This window comes from Petromyzon marinus, chromosome 20, assembly GCF_048934315.1.
Source record: "Petromyzon marinus isolate PM22_M1 ecotype Great Lakes invasive population chromosome 20, UKy_Petmar_22M1.pri1.0, whole genome shotgun sequence".
NCBI classification, from domain to species: Eukaryota; Metazoa; Chordata; class Hyperoartia; order Petromyzontiformes; family Petromyzontidae; genus Petromyzon; species Petromyzon marinus.
This window is the reverse complement of record NC_133686.1, coordinates 850,655-867,691: the sequence shown is the minus strand read 5'-3', so window position 1 is coordinate 867,691 and position 17,037 is coordinate 850,655. Positions and strand designations below refer to the sequence as shown.

At 54.1% G+C, this 17,037-nt stretch overlaps 1 protein-coding gene across 3 annotated transcripts in view; it reads right to left on the bottom strand.

Annotated features, from left to right (window-relative positions):
• PIK3R4 (phosphoinositide-3-kinase regulatory subunit 4) overlaps positions 1 to 14,417 on the bottom strand; it is a 31,390-nt gene extending 16,973 nt beyond the window's left edge. Inside the window, exons 1-13 of one of the 3 annotated variants that reach the window (XM_032957786.2) lie at positions 14,209 to 14,417; positions 12,489 to 12,624; positions 11,711 to 11,964; positions 10,750 to 11,114; positions 9,998 to 10,131; positions 8,119 to 8,286; positions 7,376 to 7,506; positions 6,526 to 6,806; positions 6,036 to 6,170; positions 5,326 to 5,547; positions 4,334 to 4,507; positions 1,465 to 1,610; positions 673 to 873 (exon numbers count right to left, since the gene is read on the bottom strand). In XM_032957786.2, the coding sequence (XP_032813677.2) occupies positions 673 to 873; positions 1,465 to 1,610; positions 4,334 to 4,507; positions 5,326 to 5,547; positions 6,036 to 6,170; positions 6,526 to 6,806; positions 7,376 to 7,506; positions 8,119 to 8,286; positions 9,998 to 10,131; positions 10,750 to 11,114; positions 11,711 to 11,964; positions 12,489 to 12,605 (2,328 nt within the window). In that variant the 5' untranslated portion in view covers positions 12,606 to 12,624; positions 14,209 to 14,417. The other 2 variants (XM_032957787.2, XM_032957785.2) reach the window with 2 other exon arrangements.
• Positions 14,418 to 17,037: the final 2,620 nt, after the last annotated feature.

Below are 17,037 nucleotides of genomic sequence, written 5' to 3'. Positions count from 1 at the left end.
AGATATCACTCGACGGTGATGTCAGCGTGGCCTTGAAAGTAACTCAATAAACTCGGGTCGCTAGGCTCCTAGCAGAGCGTGCTAAGCACTTTGCTCCTGATCTCCAGGGTGTATAGTTAACAGAGAGGCTAAGAGCCGGTCCCCATCAGTCAATCGTCGGTAAGGTCAGCAAAGCTCGTTCCTTTTCTGCCCCACTGACCCGAAACTTAAATTTAACCCCGACTAAGCTCCCACGCCAGCTACAGAATGAACACGAAGACTCCACCCACAGACGGCCCTGAAAACACGACTAATTATAGTTGCATTGGCGTGTAAGCATAACAGTCATAATAGCCATAACAATTAAAATATACACAGCAACTAAATACAGGCAAAGATATAAACGGCACACCCACAAATTACAGGTTCAAACAAACGTAACAGAATAAGCACAATAAAGAAATAAAAACCACATATTTGGCAGTGGGAAGTGGTACGGGACACCATCCCACAGGCCGTGCCAAACACCACGGCCGTGCCAAACACCACGGCCGTGCCAAACACCACGGCCCCGCGATAACGACGAACGTATAGGGACGCAGTCGTATTCGGGAGACGACATGTGAACCTGCATTGCCGACGCCGCAGCACAAGAAAACGCTCTAGAGACGATAAACGAACAACTCCCGACACCTGAGAGAAGAGCTTGCGCAGGAGCTGGGCGAGGGAAGGGTCGTCAGGCTTCTCCATGCTCTGTCGCAGGTTGCGGATGAGCTGCCGGTCCTCCAGGTGGTCGAAGAGGCCGAGGATGTCGCGCGACTTGAGCACGTAGTCGAAGATGGGGCGCGACAGGGGCTCCTTCAGCACGCTCAGCAGGACGATGGTCTCCTCCACCTGGGTGTTGCCGGCACACGCAGCGGCGCGCTCACATCAGCGGGGAGGCGCTCGGGCCTGCGACCCGATTTGATTACGGGCGGCGGCTGAAACCCGGACTCCAACCCAGGCCCTCAGCGGTGACCCTCTGGTCCACCCGTTCACCTTAGGGCGAACTGGATTCTTCCGTTGGCTATACGTCCTACGCAAAATTCGAACCCAGGATCTCAGCTCAGTATTGTTCTTCGAAGCCAAAAGTCCGCTTACTGCATGGTGCGGGCTGCTCCATTGTGCGCCTCTTCTCTCGTCACGTCCACTGTCATCCTAATATCTCGTTCCAACGCATCCTTCCATTCACACCGGGTCTCCTTCTGCTCCTTCTACCCTGCACTGGCATCTCCTAATCGGCTTTCCACTGCTCTTCACCGCACCATGTAACTCTGGCAGGTTCATTATAAGGCCTCACGTGGCTAAGCAACTAAAGCTTCAATGAATGAATGCATCGATTCATAACTGGTTCTTTGGGTAGGCCACATAATTCAACGGAAACGCTCAGGCGTGCCGCATCGGTAACGTGAGCTGCGGTCGGCCGGCGATGGCTGCATCACGCACCTGGATGGTCGGCTGGCTGATGTAGGCCCGAAGTAGGTGCATGAGGTTGCAGTGGACGTCGGCCACGTTGAGCCGCTTGGCCACGGTGGAAATGAACCCGACGGCGCCGTGGCGGATCCACAGGTTGGGGTGGCACAGGAAGGGAACTGCGTGCAGGGAGACAGGGCACCGACAGCGTGGCGGCAGCGGCGAGACAGGCGCACGCGGAGCCATGTGAGAGCCACACGGCCTACAACGCGGGGCTACGGCGTACGCCGGTCTCCATCATCGTCATCGCCGTTGTGATCGTTGTCAATGGAATCATCATTGCCAAAATCGCCATTGTCGCCATCGTTGTTGTCATCATCAAAACCAAGACTGTCATCATCATCATTGTCATCAACATCATCATTAACAAAATAATCATGGTACTTTTAAACATGAAAAGCATGATCTTCACCATCATTGTAATCAAAATAATCATCATCTTCGACATCATCACTTTCACTGTCATAATTTAAATTGATAGACATGCTTGACATCAATAATTCTCCATATACCCAGGTGGGAAAAAAATATCCCCATAAATGCCAGCGCCTCAATTTTATCATCACTGTCATCTCCACCACCACCGCCCCTGCCATAACATTTACATAATGACAGACACAACCAACACAGCCGGTTTGCAATGCTGATTATTATTATTAAGAGAATGCGGCGGGCATGTAAACAAAACGTAAGTGATGGATATTAAACGGGCAGCTGGACAACATTCCTCGTCTTCGCCGAACACCTCAAAAGGGACAGTCCGACCCTCTAGGCAGGAGCGCCAGAACATACATCACCCCAACGACCCCCCCGCCCCCCTCTCTGTGTAGCAAGATAAAGGTGCAGCCCTGCAACTTCTTGCTCACACCACTGCTGGAAAATGGGCCTCCACTCAAGGGAGCGGAGCTCAAGAGAACCTTTCTAAAAGTTATTTTGACCTACTATTCCACGCTGGCCAGATGTCGTGGAAAAGGTGCGAGTCACCCACAACTACTCCACTGCATGCGACCTGCAGATCCACTGCGGTGCACCCATTTACGCTGCTGGGTGCACAGAGGCGCAGGGATTTAGGAAACTTTCACCATTGCTTCACCTACCGCGCCAGCGGCTGCAACAAATCGGAACCGGCAATCTCTGGATTGCAAGTCCAGTGCGATGCGAGGGCTGGGTCCCTGATAATAAACAACGAGCATCCTCCAGCTTCCTCGATAGGGGGGCCCACTCGCCACAGCTGGGGCCAGACATCTGCTTCCCATCAGCACATCTGTTGCAGATTAGCGAGCCGGTCGGACTCGGGCTGCGAGTGCCATGGAGAGGAGGTGTGGAGAGAGGTGGGGGGGGCAGGGAGGAGGTCCCAAGCCAAGCGTGAGGCGTGGTTTGGAAAATGCGAGAACTTCAAAAGGTTTATGGGGGGTGGAGAGGGTGGCGAGACAGCTGCAAATCACTCACAATTACCGTTTCTGCACCGGTACAAGGTTCTCGTATGAACAGAATGTTAATCGCCGAACAGGATGTTAATCGCCAACCACGTCAGTTTGGCAGCGGCAAAACACCACGACGGTGCGTGCCGTGCACAAACGTAGAGGAAGCTTTTGAAGAGCGCCCCTCCGTGTTGGGGGCGCGTGCAAGGGCGGCCGCCGTACGCTGCAGGTGTTACAGGCTGCTGTGGGGCTACGCTACGGGCAGCAGAGGGTGGTGCAATAGGGTCTATTGTTGTACTGTATTTATATGCTCCCGTGTCTACGTTCACCCCCTTCACCAACCCGCAGGGTGAAGTATGGTCCAATAATCCGCATGTCAAGTACGGGGTGGGGAAGCCCCCACCCAGCAGTGGGACAGTCAGCAGTTGTCCTCGAAATAGACTCACCCCTGCCATAGGAACATGGAATTTCGACCAATGGCTTATGTCACATGGCACAAATAAGTTTGCAAGGGAGAATACAATGGAGGGTGAGGTCCACCTGTAATAGGGAAAGCGAGTGATTGAAATTTATAAACACCTGCAGCAAACAAGGTGTCAATCACCAGTCCCTCCAAAGGATAGTGGAAGGCGAATGCAGGAAGACCCCAGCCATCTCTGCTCTCGAGCTCCATCCAGCAGGGAACAGGAGCGTTCCCAGAAAACGGCCAGGGTTCCAGCTTGGACACCCGGGGGGGAGCAGGGACGGGCAGAGCAGCGCGCAGGGAGGCTGCCTCCGACACCACCCTATGGTGGAAAGGAGCTGGCTGGCGCCGGCTCGCTCCCTCTCCTCGGACGAGGGTGTCAGGCCGCTGGTGGCCCACGGCGCGCATTGTCGAGCTTCACCTCGAAGTCGGGTTGCTTGTGAATGTCACCCAAAGCGGATGGTAAACGCCAGTTTAAGGCTAAATGTGCCTTTTTAAGGGCGTGTGAGTGTTTGGGAACACGTAGGCTGAGGTGTGAGCGTCAGGATGAAGGGGTCATCCTGTGGTATACTGTAATCGCACCGTGTTGTCCCAGATATACGCAATAGTGTGAAAGCTGACGGGGGGGGGGGGGGGCTTGCGCCTCAAGTTTGGTATTGACTGCTCTCTCGCTTGACTCGACCCACACTGTACACGGGCATGACTTGGCTGACCGAAAATATAATAGTGGCGGCGTTAAAGGTGAGCCTGGAAAAGTAGGCAGGAACCAAAAGCACCAGAGATTATGTATGTTTAACTTCTTTTCGCACCGTACGTAGCCATCGGTCCTAATCAGACATGCTTAAGGCAGTAAAGGGGAGATTTTAATCAGAAATCGCTTTGATTTTGACGACAATGACGATGATGATGACGAAGTGGGGGGGGGGGGGGGGGGCTGGTGCAAGAGGGCGTTCTCTACCTGTGTCGCCGAGGAAGTCGTAGAGGTGGGGTTTTTGTAGGAGGCCGAGCTGACACATGGCGGTGAGGGCGTGCAGCGCCTTGCACACTACAAACTCCTCCGTGTCACTCAGACCCTGCTGCAACAGCGGCTTGAGAATGGATGAGCTCTGCCAGCCCACGTACGCCGCAACCCCTGATACACGCACGCAGGCCCACCATAAGGCTACACGACAGTATCGTCCGCTCGCAGAGAAACGCCGGCTTAAATAACACAGACGTTCCACCGCCCTGCCACGACACAGATCACCACTGTAGAAGTCAAAGAGGTTTGTTCTTCCCCCGCACCTCTGCACTTCCGATTAGCACAGTTGGCTACATACGGTGCGAAATAAGTTCTACATACATACAAGTCGGAACTAAAATGTAAGCATGCGTGAAGAGGCATGGAGGGATTTCACAGCCTCTACACGTCTCCCACCGAATCTCAATCTCACTCATTGCACCTTTAATGCTCTCCTCTGTAGGATGTGGAGCCATCGCTTACATAATATTCAATCAGCTGTTGAGAAGAAACTCAATAGGGTTATGACCAGGGTTGGCAACCAAAACAGAAAAAGCATTGTTTTTTATTCGGTAAAAAAACACTCATGTGAAGAGCCTCGATGCATGTGAAGAGCCTCGATGCAGGTGAAGAGCCTCGATGCATGTGAAAAACGTCACGAGGCAATCCTTAAGAGCCGTATGCGGCTCCGGAGCCACAGGTTGCCGATCCCTGGCCATGACCACGTGACATGGGGAGGGCCTTTATCATGCAGACGATTTGACTCAGGGGCTGTACGAGTACACAATACGTGCACACGTATCGTCTCAAAACGGCCCATTTCAGGCCTCGCCGTATGCCCGTGCGCTGCGGTTGCAGTGCCATGCACAGTCGGCGAGGCGAGCCGCGGGGGCGAGACTAGCCGAGGAACGCGTGCCGTGGGGTCGGTGCCGGAGGGGCTCGGCGCTCACCCACGATGCTGTCGAAGAAGGCGCCGCGGAGGTGCCAGTCATTCTTGTCGTTGAGGAAGGTGATCATGTGCGAGAGCAGCACGTCGTTGGCCTTCTGGCGCCCGAAGAACACGCAGAGGCGCGTGATGCCGCTCTCCAGCAGCGTCTGCTTCACGATGTTCTCCGGGTCGCTCAGCAGCGTCACCACCTTCTGCTGCACCATCTCCTGCAGGCCCTGCAGCTCTGTTAGGGCACGGCGAGCATGGCGCCTGCGGGTTAACCCCCGAGGGACTGGCTCGGGTCGTCGAGGCGGCGCGTTCGGCACCATCTCACCCCCTCCCACCGCCGCGTCAAATATTTGTGCGTGCTGATTTTTTTTGGCGTACAGTTCAGTTGCAGGCGGAACAGTGAACACCTTTGAAATATCAACAGAATCATACTGCTGGATGAGGGTCTCCCCATATCATGTGGGTCATGGGAAGTATTTTACCATACTTCACCACACTGGTCAGCACGGCTTGGTAAAGATTCAGAGCACAAATGTGCTCTGTTGCTGCCCATTACATGGTCGCCGTAACTCTGTGACAACCTGCTTCTGCATGACGGTCACTATCCAAAAGCACTATCCAGGCTTGAGCATGCTTAGCCTCTGAGACCCAGCGGACCCTCGGTGTAATCACAGGTAACGCAAGTGCGCCGAATTGGCCTCGTTGGTGCAGCCGCGTGCCCACCTGTGTCGTAGCTCCCACGCACGTGCAGCAAGTCTTCCGGCTCGTCAGCGGCGATGTCCTCCTTCTGCACGGCCTGGCCCAACTGCACCATCTCCAGGTACCGCAGCGCCGTCTCCGCGAGCACGGCGATGTTCTCTGCACGCGACGCACGCACAGCCCCCGCTGTGTTAGGCCACAGGCTTGCTGTGCGACCCTCCACCACCCAACTCAGCCAACATAATTTAATTGGCAAGTGTACAAGTGTTTCAAGCACCAACTATTATTAGTGTCAGCTCACACCGGCAAGTTAGAAAACAATTATCACTGCCAAATGTAGCAATCGGTTACGACTTTTTTGCTTGAAAGTAATTATTTGGCCAGATTTGGCCGAGATGATTACACGGCCCCGCACAAAAATCAATAATGAATCATAACATTGGCTGCGAAAACCTACTACGGCGTTATGTCAAGTGACAACCTCTTGGACGGACACGCGCGCGCACTAACGCACCGGCGTACGCCAACCGCACCACGGTGGCGTCGTCCTGTGCCAGGTGGGCGATGCCCGGCAGGATGTACTCGGGGAAGACGTTGGCGTCGTTGCGCGGGAGCGAGTGGACGAGCGCCAGGCACGTGTTGAGCGTGCGCAGCGCCTGGGCGCGCACCCGCGGCACCGTGTCACCCGCCAGGTGCAGCACGTAGGGCACCAGCCGGTCAAGGATCACCTCGGCGCTCAGCCGCCGCGCCAGCTGCCCCGTCAGCTCCAGCGCCGCGAGCTTGGCCGGGCAATGCCTGGGTTCGGTTTGCCGTTCGCAAGATTCGCAGGGCATTGAGTTACCAAGTAAGGGTATCAATCATTCAATGCCTAGTCCAAGTTTATTCTTGTTGGACCAGGTAAGAACTCGAGAGACTAGCATAGTCTCAATTGCAAGAGTGACGTGGGTATGCCACTATCTAAATCAAGCGGTTCTCAACCCGCGAGGCGTGCTCCTCCCTCCACGCCTTTCAGGGGGTGGGGGGCGCATGCTGCGGCATGGATCCCGTGCAGGAGAAAGTTTTACTGTTTGTGAGGAAAGTCAGAGAGATGTTGCGGCGACAAAATACACTCAAGCACAACGTGAAACAAATGCCTTACTAACTCCGCGATGACTTAAGAGGCATGGACCCGTAATCTGTGGCCTTAATTTGTGGGCTTAATAATTTGTGGCCTTAATAATTATCAATTGTGTTTTTGTGGATGGGGGGTTATGGGCGTAGGGACCAGTGGTCGTGATCGGCAGGCGCTCATACCAACACGGTTGGCAACCGCTCGCCTACGGTAATGTACAATCTCAATCGCCTGATTGAAAGGCACCACTCACCGGAGGTTTTGCAGGCACGAGGTGACAAGGGAGACAATGATGACAAGGCCCGAATCGGCACCCTCCTTCTCCTCATCTCGCTTTTCCTCGCAGCCCAGGCCGAGCAGGATCTCTGGGAGGTCCTCCTGAATCTGTTCACCGTCATCATCATCAATCACCCATTATCTACTGCTGGATGGAGGTTTCCCCAAGCCGTCGCCATACAATGATCCGTCTATCTCTGCGGTGTTCATCCTCTCACATGTGTTCCCTCCTTTAGCTGCCACTCCGTCGTTAGCTTCACCAACCGACCATCGCTCATGCTTGCGACGTGTCCTGCCCCAAGTCCACTTACTTTCCTTCATAGCCACTATGAGGCGCAAGGTCTGACGTTCATCCCATAGCAGTAGCGTTGGGCATCACAGGTGCACGTGCGTAATACATTGTAAAAAAACATTCACATAAACTGTAATTTACATCTATAACAATGCAATATACAGCTCTTCATCAATTCACTGCTGGGTGATGGCCTCCCCGTGCCTTTCGACCGTGGGTGTTGTTTAACCATACTGCACTACGCTAGTCAATGCAGGTTGGTGAAGGGGGGGCCCATGACCGGTTTAGACCGCTCGCAGTCAATGCAGGTTGGTGAAGGGGGGGCCCATGACCGGTTTAGACCGCTCGCATTCATAAACCCAATGTATGCATTTGCAGCACGCTTCTCCCACTCTGGGGTCAGGAGTTAGAGGAGCCAGCACACGCACCTTCAGTATCTTCTCGTCGGCAGTGAGGGCAGGCTGCCCAGCAAAGCGGGACAGGTACTTCCACAGGTAGGAGTAGAAGTAGTCGGGGAAGGCGCAGCCACGCTGTAGGCTCAGGTACTCCTTGGCTGAGCGGCGCTTCGTTGGATCTCTGTCCAGCATGTGCAGCACCTGCCGTACACAAAGATTCTCTTTTGGTCTTTTCCTAACACTTCAAGCTGATCGCGCTATCAGCAGCACGTCACAAAATGAAGAATCGACTTGGATCTCCAGCACAGAAATGCAACCATTTGTGTTGGAGAACAGCCCACAGAAGCAGATTTCAGTGCTACCTCTGAGGCCACACAGTAGGAGCAGCATTGACCACCTTTACCCTTGCCACTGAGTGCAATGTTACATGGCAGTCAAATATATAAATATACATCTTAGAGAGAGAATTTAACCACATTACATGTCGAAGCAGATTTCCTACGATATTTTTTTGTGTGCAGTCACTGGTGACCAGGATGAAACCGTCGATTCATGACACTTGAGAATCCAGTTTTAATTGGACGCAGGCACCCGGATCCGAATCCAGGATCTCGCGGTGCCAGCTCAGCACTCTGACGTCTGAGTAACCCGCCTACCCGACTCAATCGCCGTGCTACAAACATAGCCGAGTGAGAGCCACCCGCCTATAATACAGCGAGATTATCCGAGGTCTCCCTGGTACAGGTTATTAAATATCACCGTCTCTAAACCAAGTTTGTTTGGCAGACTTGTATTGCATACATCACTAGCACACGGCTTGATGAGGGCACGGGTTAAAACAAAGTGATCTCTATCATTAACAGTGCTTTCACGGATTGCTCACAGAAACTTTTTTTTATCATACTTCTGTCACGGAGACTATATTTACAACTGAAACGAACATCGTTTGTTTGAGCGGGGGAGATATTTTTAGCTTCCGTTGAACATTAGTAAACTGTGGCAAGCACTGCGAGAAAATCAAAGCCCTGTTTCTCATAATTATCATCAGCCATGCTCTATCCACTGCTGGATGAATACCTCAAGCTGTTGACATCTCTCAGAGTCCTAGGATGTAACATTCCATCCAGGACGGGCACAGTAGGTTACTCTCGTTGCTCCATCTCCCTGGACCTCGTCCTCTCGGGCGTGTTCCTCTCCTTTGGCTGCCGCTCCTTCGTTAGTCTCGGCTGGAGGCAATCATCACTTTGAGCTCCGTTTCCTGCCCAAGCCCACCTTCAACTTGTATACGTGCTCTCATCCACGCAGTCCTCTTTTTGTCTCTCAGTGCAATTCCCAGCAAGCACCGCCACGATTATTTGTGAACATTTCAGTTTTCGTTCCATTTCCTTTTTTAGTGTCCGTGTTTCGGATCCGTGCTAATCACAGCAGGACGTGTGCTCCGATTGAAAGTTTCTTCTCGAGGCAACGTTGGTTTTACCCAATACCTACTGTGTGATAATATTAATGTTTAGTTTGGCGTAGCGTCATCGTCCTTCGTGCAAATTGCACCTCACAGTCGCTGCAGAACCACAGACAAGCTGCAAGGCAGCAGCCTGGTGATGAATCGGCGCCAACAATTGCCCAAGCTCTGTGGTTATCTATATATTAAGATGTTTTCTGCCAAGAACGAGTGTTTATACATGCGGGAGGACACCAGAGCACCTGGAGAAAACGTATATGTGCGAGGGGACGATACTGTATCCCAAAGAGAAGCAACAGATGATATTAGTCTGCACTTTTCTATACCCCATTCTCCTGACAAGCCACGGTATGGCACCTCGACACCCAGGGGAAGGAAGTTTCACAACAACAAACCCTCGCCTTTACAGTGCTGCATAATGAAGATGAACTCATCGTGAACAAGGCTACGAACCAGCTGCCGAATGTCGTCGTCCTCGATCTTGCGCAGCACCGTCTGGGGGTTGAAGTCGCCTTTCCGGTACGCCAGCAGCTGGGAGAGGTCGAATGGAGGAATCCCCTCCATGAAGAGCTCCGCAATCACACAGCCTGCCAATCCCATGCAACAAACGGTGCGTCTTCTTCAACACTGCCGCCTTTTAAATAAGGGAAAAAAAATCACCGTGGATTCCGTTTCGCTTTCCAGCATGCGTTTGTCCTCGAAAGGATAAAATCAGTGAAACTATCAGTATCGCTAAATCCACTGCTGTACTATGCTGCCACGTCTACGGTCCCTGCCTTCATGGACCCGCTCTGACGAGCGTGGTGAGGCATGGCCAAATAACCCCCCTGACCCACGGCGTGGTCCAACACCCTCGTCCAAAGAGTGAGTTCACAAAAGACTGCGGATCTATTTAGTATACTACGTTTAAAGGTGTCTGTATTATTATTGCTACCACCGTTGCCACATGTGTTGAGTGAGCTCTGACGGGCGTGCTGATTACAGGCCGATGCTGCTGTGGTTGCACGGAGGCAGGGCGGTGGTGGTGTTGGTCCACGTTTACAACGCAGAAACCGGCAGCGAGACTGGTTTCTACATGGGTGAATTCAATGAACGGGCCGTAGGTGTACCTTGCATCGCATCGTGACGAACCACACGCACACAAACACGGCACGGCAATGGGACACCACGAGTTTCCGCGCGGCACGGTCAGCGGCCTCGCTCACCCGCAGAGAACACGTCCATGGCGTGCGTGAGCTCGCCGAGCTGGCGCTGGTTGTTGCCGGCGAGGTCCACCAGCGGCGTGTTGGCGTTCTCGCCGCTGACCAGCTCCGGCGCCGCGCCTGACGCGCCGCCGTCCACGAAGCGCTCGGGCGCCAGGTAGCAGGTGCGCCGGCGCGACGTGTCGAAGAAGTAGTTGAAGTCGGCGGGGTTGTCCTCGGGCAGGTAGACGGGCTTGAAAGCGGCTGGGTCGGTGAGCAGCAGCCAGCCCCAGCTCGTCACCATCACGTTCTCTGTCTTGATGTCGCCGTGCGCCACGCCGGCCCCGCACGACTGCTGCAGCGCCGACAGCAGTTGGAACGCCAGCCACCTGGCACGGCGCGACGGGGGTTTAGCTGGGCCCGTTACCGAGTTATACGTACCTCCAATCAGCCCGGTTGGCTACGCTCGGTGCGAAAAAAGTTCTACATACGTACATTTTATTAATCTGTGCGTACGTCACATTATCGTGAGTTAGAGATGTCACATAGACTGTTGAGCAAAGTCAGTGGGCATGGGCAGCGCACGGGGCTGACAGAGAAAATGGCCGGTGGCTTAGGCTCTTGATGGAGGAGCAGCCAAAGGAGGGAACACTCCAGAGAGGATGACCACCACAGAGATGGAGCAATGAAATCAGCTCGTGTACAAGTGGTAAGGATTGATACATCGTAGGACTGTGAGACATGGCAATGGTTCGGAGATGCCTTCATCCAGCAGCGGATAAATCCTGCCCATTAACGATATTAACAGAACCGGAAAAAAAAAATGCTCCTTGGTAATGGCATCCATTTCCACAAGAGTAGAACGACTTTTGATAATGTTTCTTAACGGCCATTACGCCTCGATTGGTACGTTCTCCGATCCTCGCATTCCCAGCTGCGAGCGCCACGTGCCGCCGCAGCGACAGCGGACAGCGCAACTGCTCACCTCTTCTCGACGCCGTTGAGGAAGGGCCTTGTGCTGATGCGGTCGTACAGGTTGTCGCGCACATACTGGCGGAACAGCAGGCCGGCGCGCTCCGTGAGCGCCGTGCGCTGGAAGGGCAGGCAGTTGGGGGCGACGGCAAGTCGCTGTCGCTGATCCTCCACCCTCTTCTGGAACGAGCGTAGTGGCAGCGACGGGTCGTGGATGGCGAAGACCTTCACGACCGCCAGGCCCTCCCTGTGCCGTGCGCGCGCCACCTGCCACGGCATGTTAATTAAGTTTTTTATCCGTGTGCACCAACTTACGAGACAAATGGAATTAATATTTATGGAATAACAAAAAAGTAACCATCTCAGATTTTGCTGTTAACAGTCATGTTGACATCCAATGAGAATGAACCATGGTAAATGTTAGAAGTAAATAAAGGAGGCTGGAAAGTGGGTCTCAATGCATATACGTGCACGACAAAAGTCACATACAACAGGTTCGTTATACAACTGAAAATATCTGTCGGACAGACACAACTGGAAAACAGAGAAGAATAAGCGCACCGAGCAGTTATTGGAGGTGGACCAGCATCACTCTCCCCGTCAACAGTATCGCGCTATACAAATGAGCAAGTGAGATGCTCGGTTCCGTTCCTGAAGAAGCTCCCAGCAAGTGGGGCGATACTTCTGACAGTGCACAGAATAATGCGCGGGTATGACCTGCAAACGCATCGGAGAGAGACGTTCTCAAGCAGCGGACGTGCGAGCTGTCTGGCAGCGGCCGTGGCCATCACCTTAAAGAACCTCGTGCTGCCCAGGTTCTTGTCGTACTCATACTCGGTGATGTCGGTGAAGTAGCTGTCGACTGAGAGGATCTGAGACGGTGCAATCCCTGCCAGCTGATTTCCCATGGTGTTCTCCTGTGGAGAGCTGGGGATATACAAACACCCCACGTCAATCACACCGCGCGCTCGCGTCACGTCACTTCAGCACGGTTGTTGGTTGTTATTTAAGTACAGCATGGTCTTCTCCTTACAGACTGGAACAGGTAGAGTGCGTGGTTTCGTACACTGGCGGTGCAGTGGTTAGCACACCGCTCTATACATCCAGCGATCTGTATTCGGTTCCTGGTCACGGCTAACATCAGTGGCAAATGATATCTGAACCTGTGCTGAGCCATCCCTTCACCAACCTGCACTGATCAACGTGGTGAATGCTGTCAATACCCAAAACCAGTGGCAATAGGAAGGCCTTCATCCAGCAGTGGATTGACAACGGGATATAAATTGTCATATTATTTCCTCGGGTTTGACAAATCACAGTTCGGGCTATAACTCCCTGCACTGTTTAGGGTGGCAGTAAATATTGGCTCCATCACAACCGACTTTTTAAACTTTACGACACCAACAGCACGATGCCTTCGGAAGTCACTATGGTAGGTGAAGACTTGATCGTGAGACACGAGGTAACGACAACATTCAACTGAGTTGGTGATGACGCGTTGGCAGCGGTGCGAAAGGTTAAATAACACAACAAAAACTTAACATGTTCGTTTAAGGCCGTGTTATCGACGGTGTTGTGGTAACAGCAAGGTAACAGAAGGGTTTAGAGAGAAGCACACAAGAGCCGATTAAGAGATGCGTGTTGCCAGGAGAAGAGTTGAATATGAGAACAGGCAGACCCAGCGGCAGGAGTGGCAGCTCCTACATGACCCACGACGAGAACACATGACGGGACGTGGCGGGAGATGATGACATGATCAGGGAAACGTGGTCTCATGACTTGAGGATCGAAGAGGATATACATTTCTACCGAGGATGAGTCTGGCAGCAGACGCCGCGATAGAAGGGTTAAAATGAACACACTTGACAGGGGCCTAAGACGCGCACGGTCACAAGTCATATTCTATACGGCCATGACGAGAATATTGTAGCTGGAGACACGACGAGGTGAGATGAGCAAGAATAGCAGAGGAGATGCTGGGACTAGGAGGGAGACGCGGGATCTCCTCGACCTGTAAGTGCCCAGGCGTTAGAGGGCGACGAGAGAAGGGCGGCAACTTTAGCAGCGTGGAGAGGAGGCCAGTGGAGGCGGGCGAGGCAAGAGCCAGGGTCTTCTATCTTGTGACACAAGCGATGTCACGCGGCTTGCAACTGCTTTTTGTGTTTAGCTTGTCGTATCCCCCCCCCACGTACCCCCGATTAGCACGGTTGGCTACGTACGGCGCGAGAGAGGTTCAACATACAAACAACACACACGGCGGTGACAGAGGAGAGCATCAAGGCGAAGGGACACGGAGTTGCGAGGGAAGAGCTATCGCGGCCTACGCGAGCCCACAGCGGCCAGAGAAGACGCGTCCAGACTTGATGCCAGAACAGCGAGCGGGCGGGACACGACGAAGCGAGAGGAAGGGAGACGCTGAGAGACGCGAGGGAGGACCGAGCGGGGAGGATGAGGCCCCGGGGCCTCCGCGAGTCCGTCTGGCCTAGGCCCGGCCTCGCTGGGCCTACGGACCGTCTAGACGGCCTCCCCCGTCGGCGGAGCACGAAGCAGCAGCAGCCGCCTCGGCCGCTGCCTCCCCTCGCTCCCCCTTTCCTCTTCCCCTACTCGGAGCCAAAACAAAAGAAGTCGACGATGAGGAGGAGGTGAGTGAGAGATGGAGACGCGAACCCTGGAACCAAAACAGAGCGCGGAGGAGGCGCCCCTCCGTAGCCCCGGCCCCTGACCCCTGACCCCGGCGCCTCCACATTCCCCAGCGCGAACAAGCGGGGCGCCCCGCGCGCGATTGGAAAGCGCAGCCCGAATAGGCGCGGTGTGCGACCCGGCCGGGAGACCCGGGACGGACCGAGACATTATTTTTTTAAGTCTTCATCACCATCATCTTTTCATGTTCTATAACGGAAGACGAAAGGCACAAGCCACAGCCGTGCAAAAGTAGCCATGCAACCCAGTCTCTGGACTGGGTGGTAAACCCGCTGTGGTCTCTGGACTGGGTGGTAAACCCGCTGTGGTCTGCGCTCATTCAGCAGAGGAGGGGGCACAGCGACACAACACCAACTCTGGCTGCTGAGGCCATCTCGCCCTGGCAGCAGCACGACCTCCACATTGGCATTGAGCTCCTGAACCACACTGCCAAACACAATAATACAATTAAATCAGCCATGGTCAGTCCACCGCTGGATATGCCGTCGCCACCTCTCACGGTCCTGTGAAACGCCTCTCCGTCCACCCAGCACCTGCAACACATTGAAGTGACTTCAACATTGAAGTGACTTCAACATTGAAGTGACTTCAACATTGAAGTGACTTCAACATTGAAGTGACTTCAACATTGAAGTGGCTTCACACGCTCCATCTCCCGAGTCGATGCCCCCCCCCGCCCCCCAACGACCGAGTCAGCGTCAGGAGGCGTTCTCCCAGAAGTTAATTGACAAACCAGGCTGTACACGTTTTTACATCATAATAATGCCGTGTAAGTGGCATAGAAGTACGGTACAACAATGCGTTAATACACTTCTGCCTGCTGCCCACCCATGACTTTGCTCTTGTACGGTGGTGGACTGGTGGTGGTGGTCACCCACTGAAGCTCTGTCCACACTCGACCTGCAGCGTAGGTCCCTGGCGAATTTCTCGAACGTTGTTGGTCGAGGTGATTGTCACGGGGCCCCAGGAGAGCGATGGTGGTCGAGGTGATTGTCACGGGGCCCCGGGAGGGCGATGGTGGTCAAGGTGATTGTCACGGGGCCCCAGGAGGGGGATGGTGGTCGAGGTGATTGTCACGGGGCCCCAGGAGAGCGATGGTGGTCGAGGTGATTGTCACGGGGCCCCGGGAGGGCGATGGTGGTCAAGGTGATTGTCACGGGGCCCCAGGAGGGGGATGGTGGTCGAGGTGATTGTCACGGGGCCCCAGGAGGGCGATGGTGGTCGAGGTGATTGTCACAGAGCTACAGGAGGGCGATGGTGGTCGAGGTGATTGTCACTGGGCTACAGGAGAGCGATGGTGGTCAAGGTGATTGTCACAGAGCTACAGGAGAGCGATGGTGGTCGAGGTGATTGTCACTGGGCTACAGGAGAGCGATGGTGGTCAAGGTGATTGTCACAGAGCTACAGGAGAGTGATGGTGGTCGAGGTGATTGTCACAGAGCCACAGGAGGGCGATGGTGGTCGAGGTGATTGTCACTGGGCTACAGGAGGGCGATGGTGGTCGAGGTCATTGTCACGGGGCCCCAGGAGGGCGATGCAATCGGCTCGTGTGCAGGGGCTGCGTGGATTGTCATTTCACCCCGGGTCGTGAAAGGTGGCGGCGATGGCTTCGGGGGGGGAGGAAGTTCGTTCTTTTCATCCAGCAGTGGAATTGAGCATGGTTGATCGATGTTGAGTGGAATTTCGAGGACTGTACGTGTACTCAGGGCCGGATTAAGGCGTGGGGGCTTTGGGGGCTGCAGCCCAGGGGCCTCTGCCAGCTGGAGGGCCTCCAGAGATTAAGTGAAAAGTTATTTCATTTATGAATGATGAATTTTATTTGTTGTTAGCCTTGTAAAAATAAATGTTATTTTTCTTTAACTTTGTTTTCCTTTTGAAAATATTACTGGGGGCCTCACAGTACCTGTAGCCCAGGGGCCTACAAAATGTCAATCGGGCCCTGCGTGTACTCCGACCTGCTTGTTCGTCTGAGCTTGATTAATTTTATTTGTTGTTAGCCTTGTAAAAATAAATGTTATTTTTCTTTAACTTTGTTTTCCTTTTGAAAATATTACTGGGGGCCTCACAGTACCTGTAGCCCAGGGGCCTACAAAATGTCAATCGGGCCCTGCGTGTACTCCGACCTGCTTGTTCGTCTGAGCTTCGCGCGTGATTGTGTGGTGCCACAGCAGCGAAGCCACTCCGTCGGAGCCGTGCCTGCAACTGTGATGCCGCAGCAGCGAAGCCGTCCTGCCGACGCCGTGGCTGCGACGCCGCCACCTCCGAGCGACGGGGCCGACGCTGCTCTTCCCTCACCACCCCCCACATTAACACACACACACCCCCACATAAAGCCCCGAAGGGAGGTCACCTGGCCGACAGGTTTTCACCCAGAAGCCCTCTCATGGGACCAAGCTTCACGGTTTCCTGCGACCAGGGAATTGGGCGACCTCCCCCGAGGCTAACGTGCACCGCGGCGCCGTGACTTGGGTTGTAATCACGTGGTCACGACGGGGCTGCTGAGCCACCGTGGATAGAAAACACCCACGACACACACGGGTCAGCAGGCAGGTAGGGGGGGGACGGAGTCACGAACGGCGGGAAAAACAGGGCCGGTCCTCTGATTGGTAGGACAGATGCGCTTGTTTAGAGGGTGAAAAG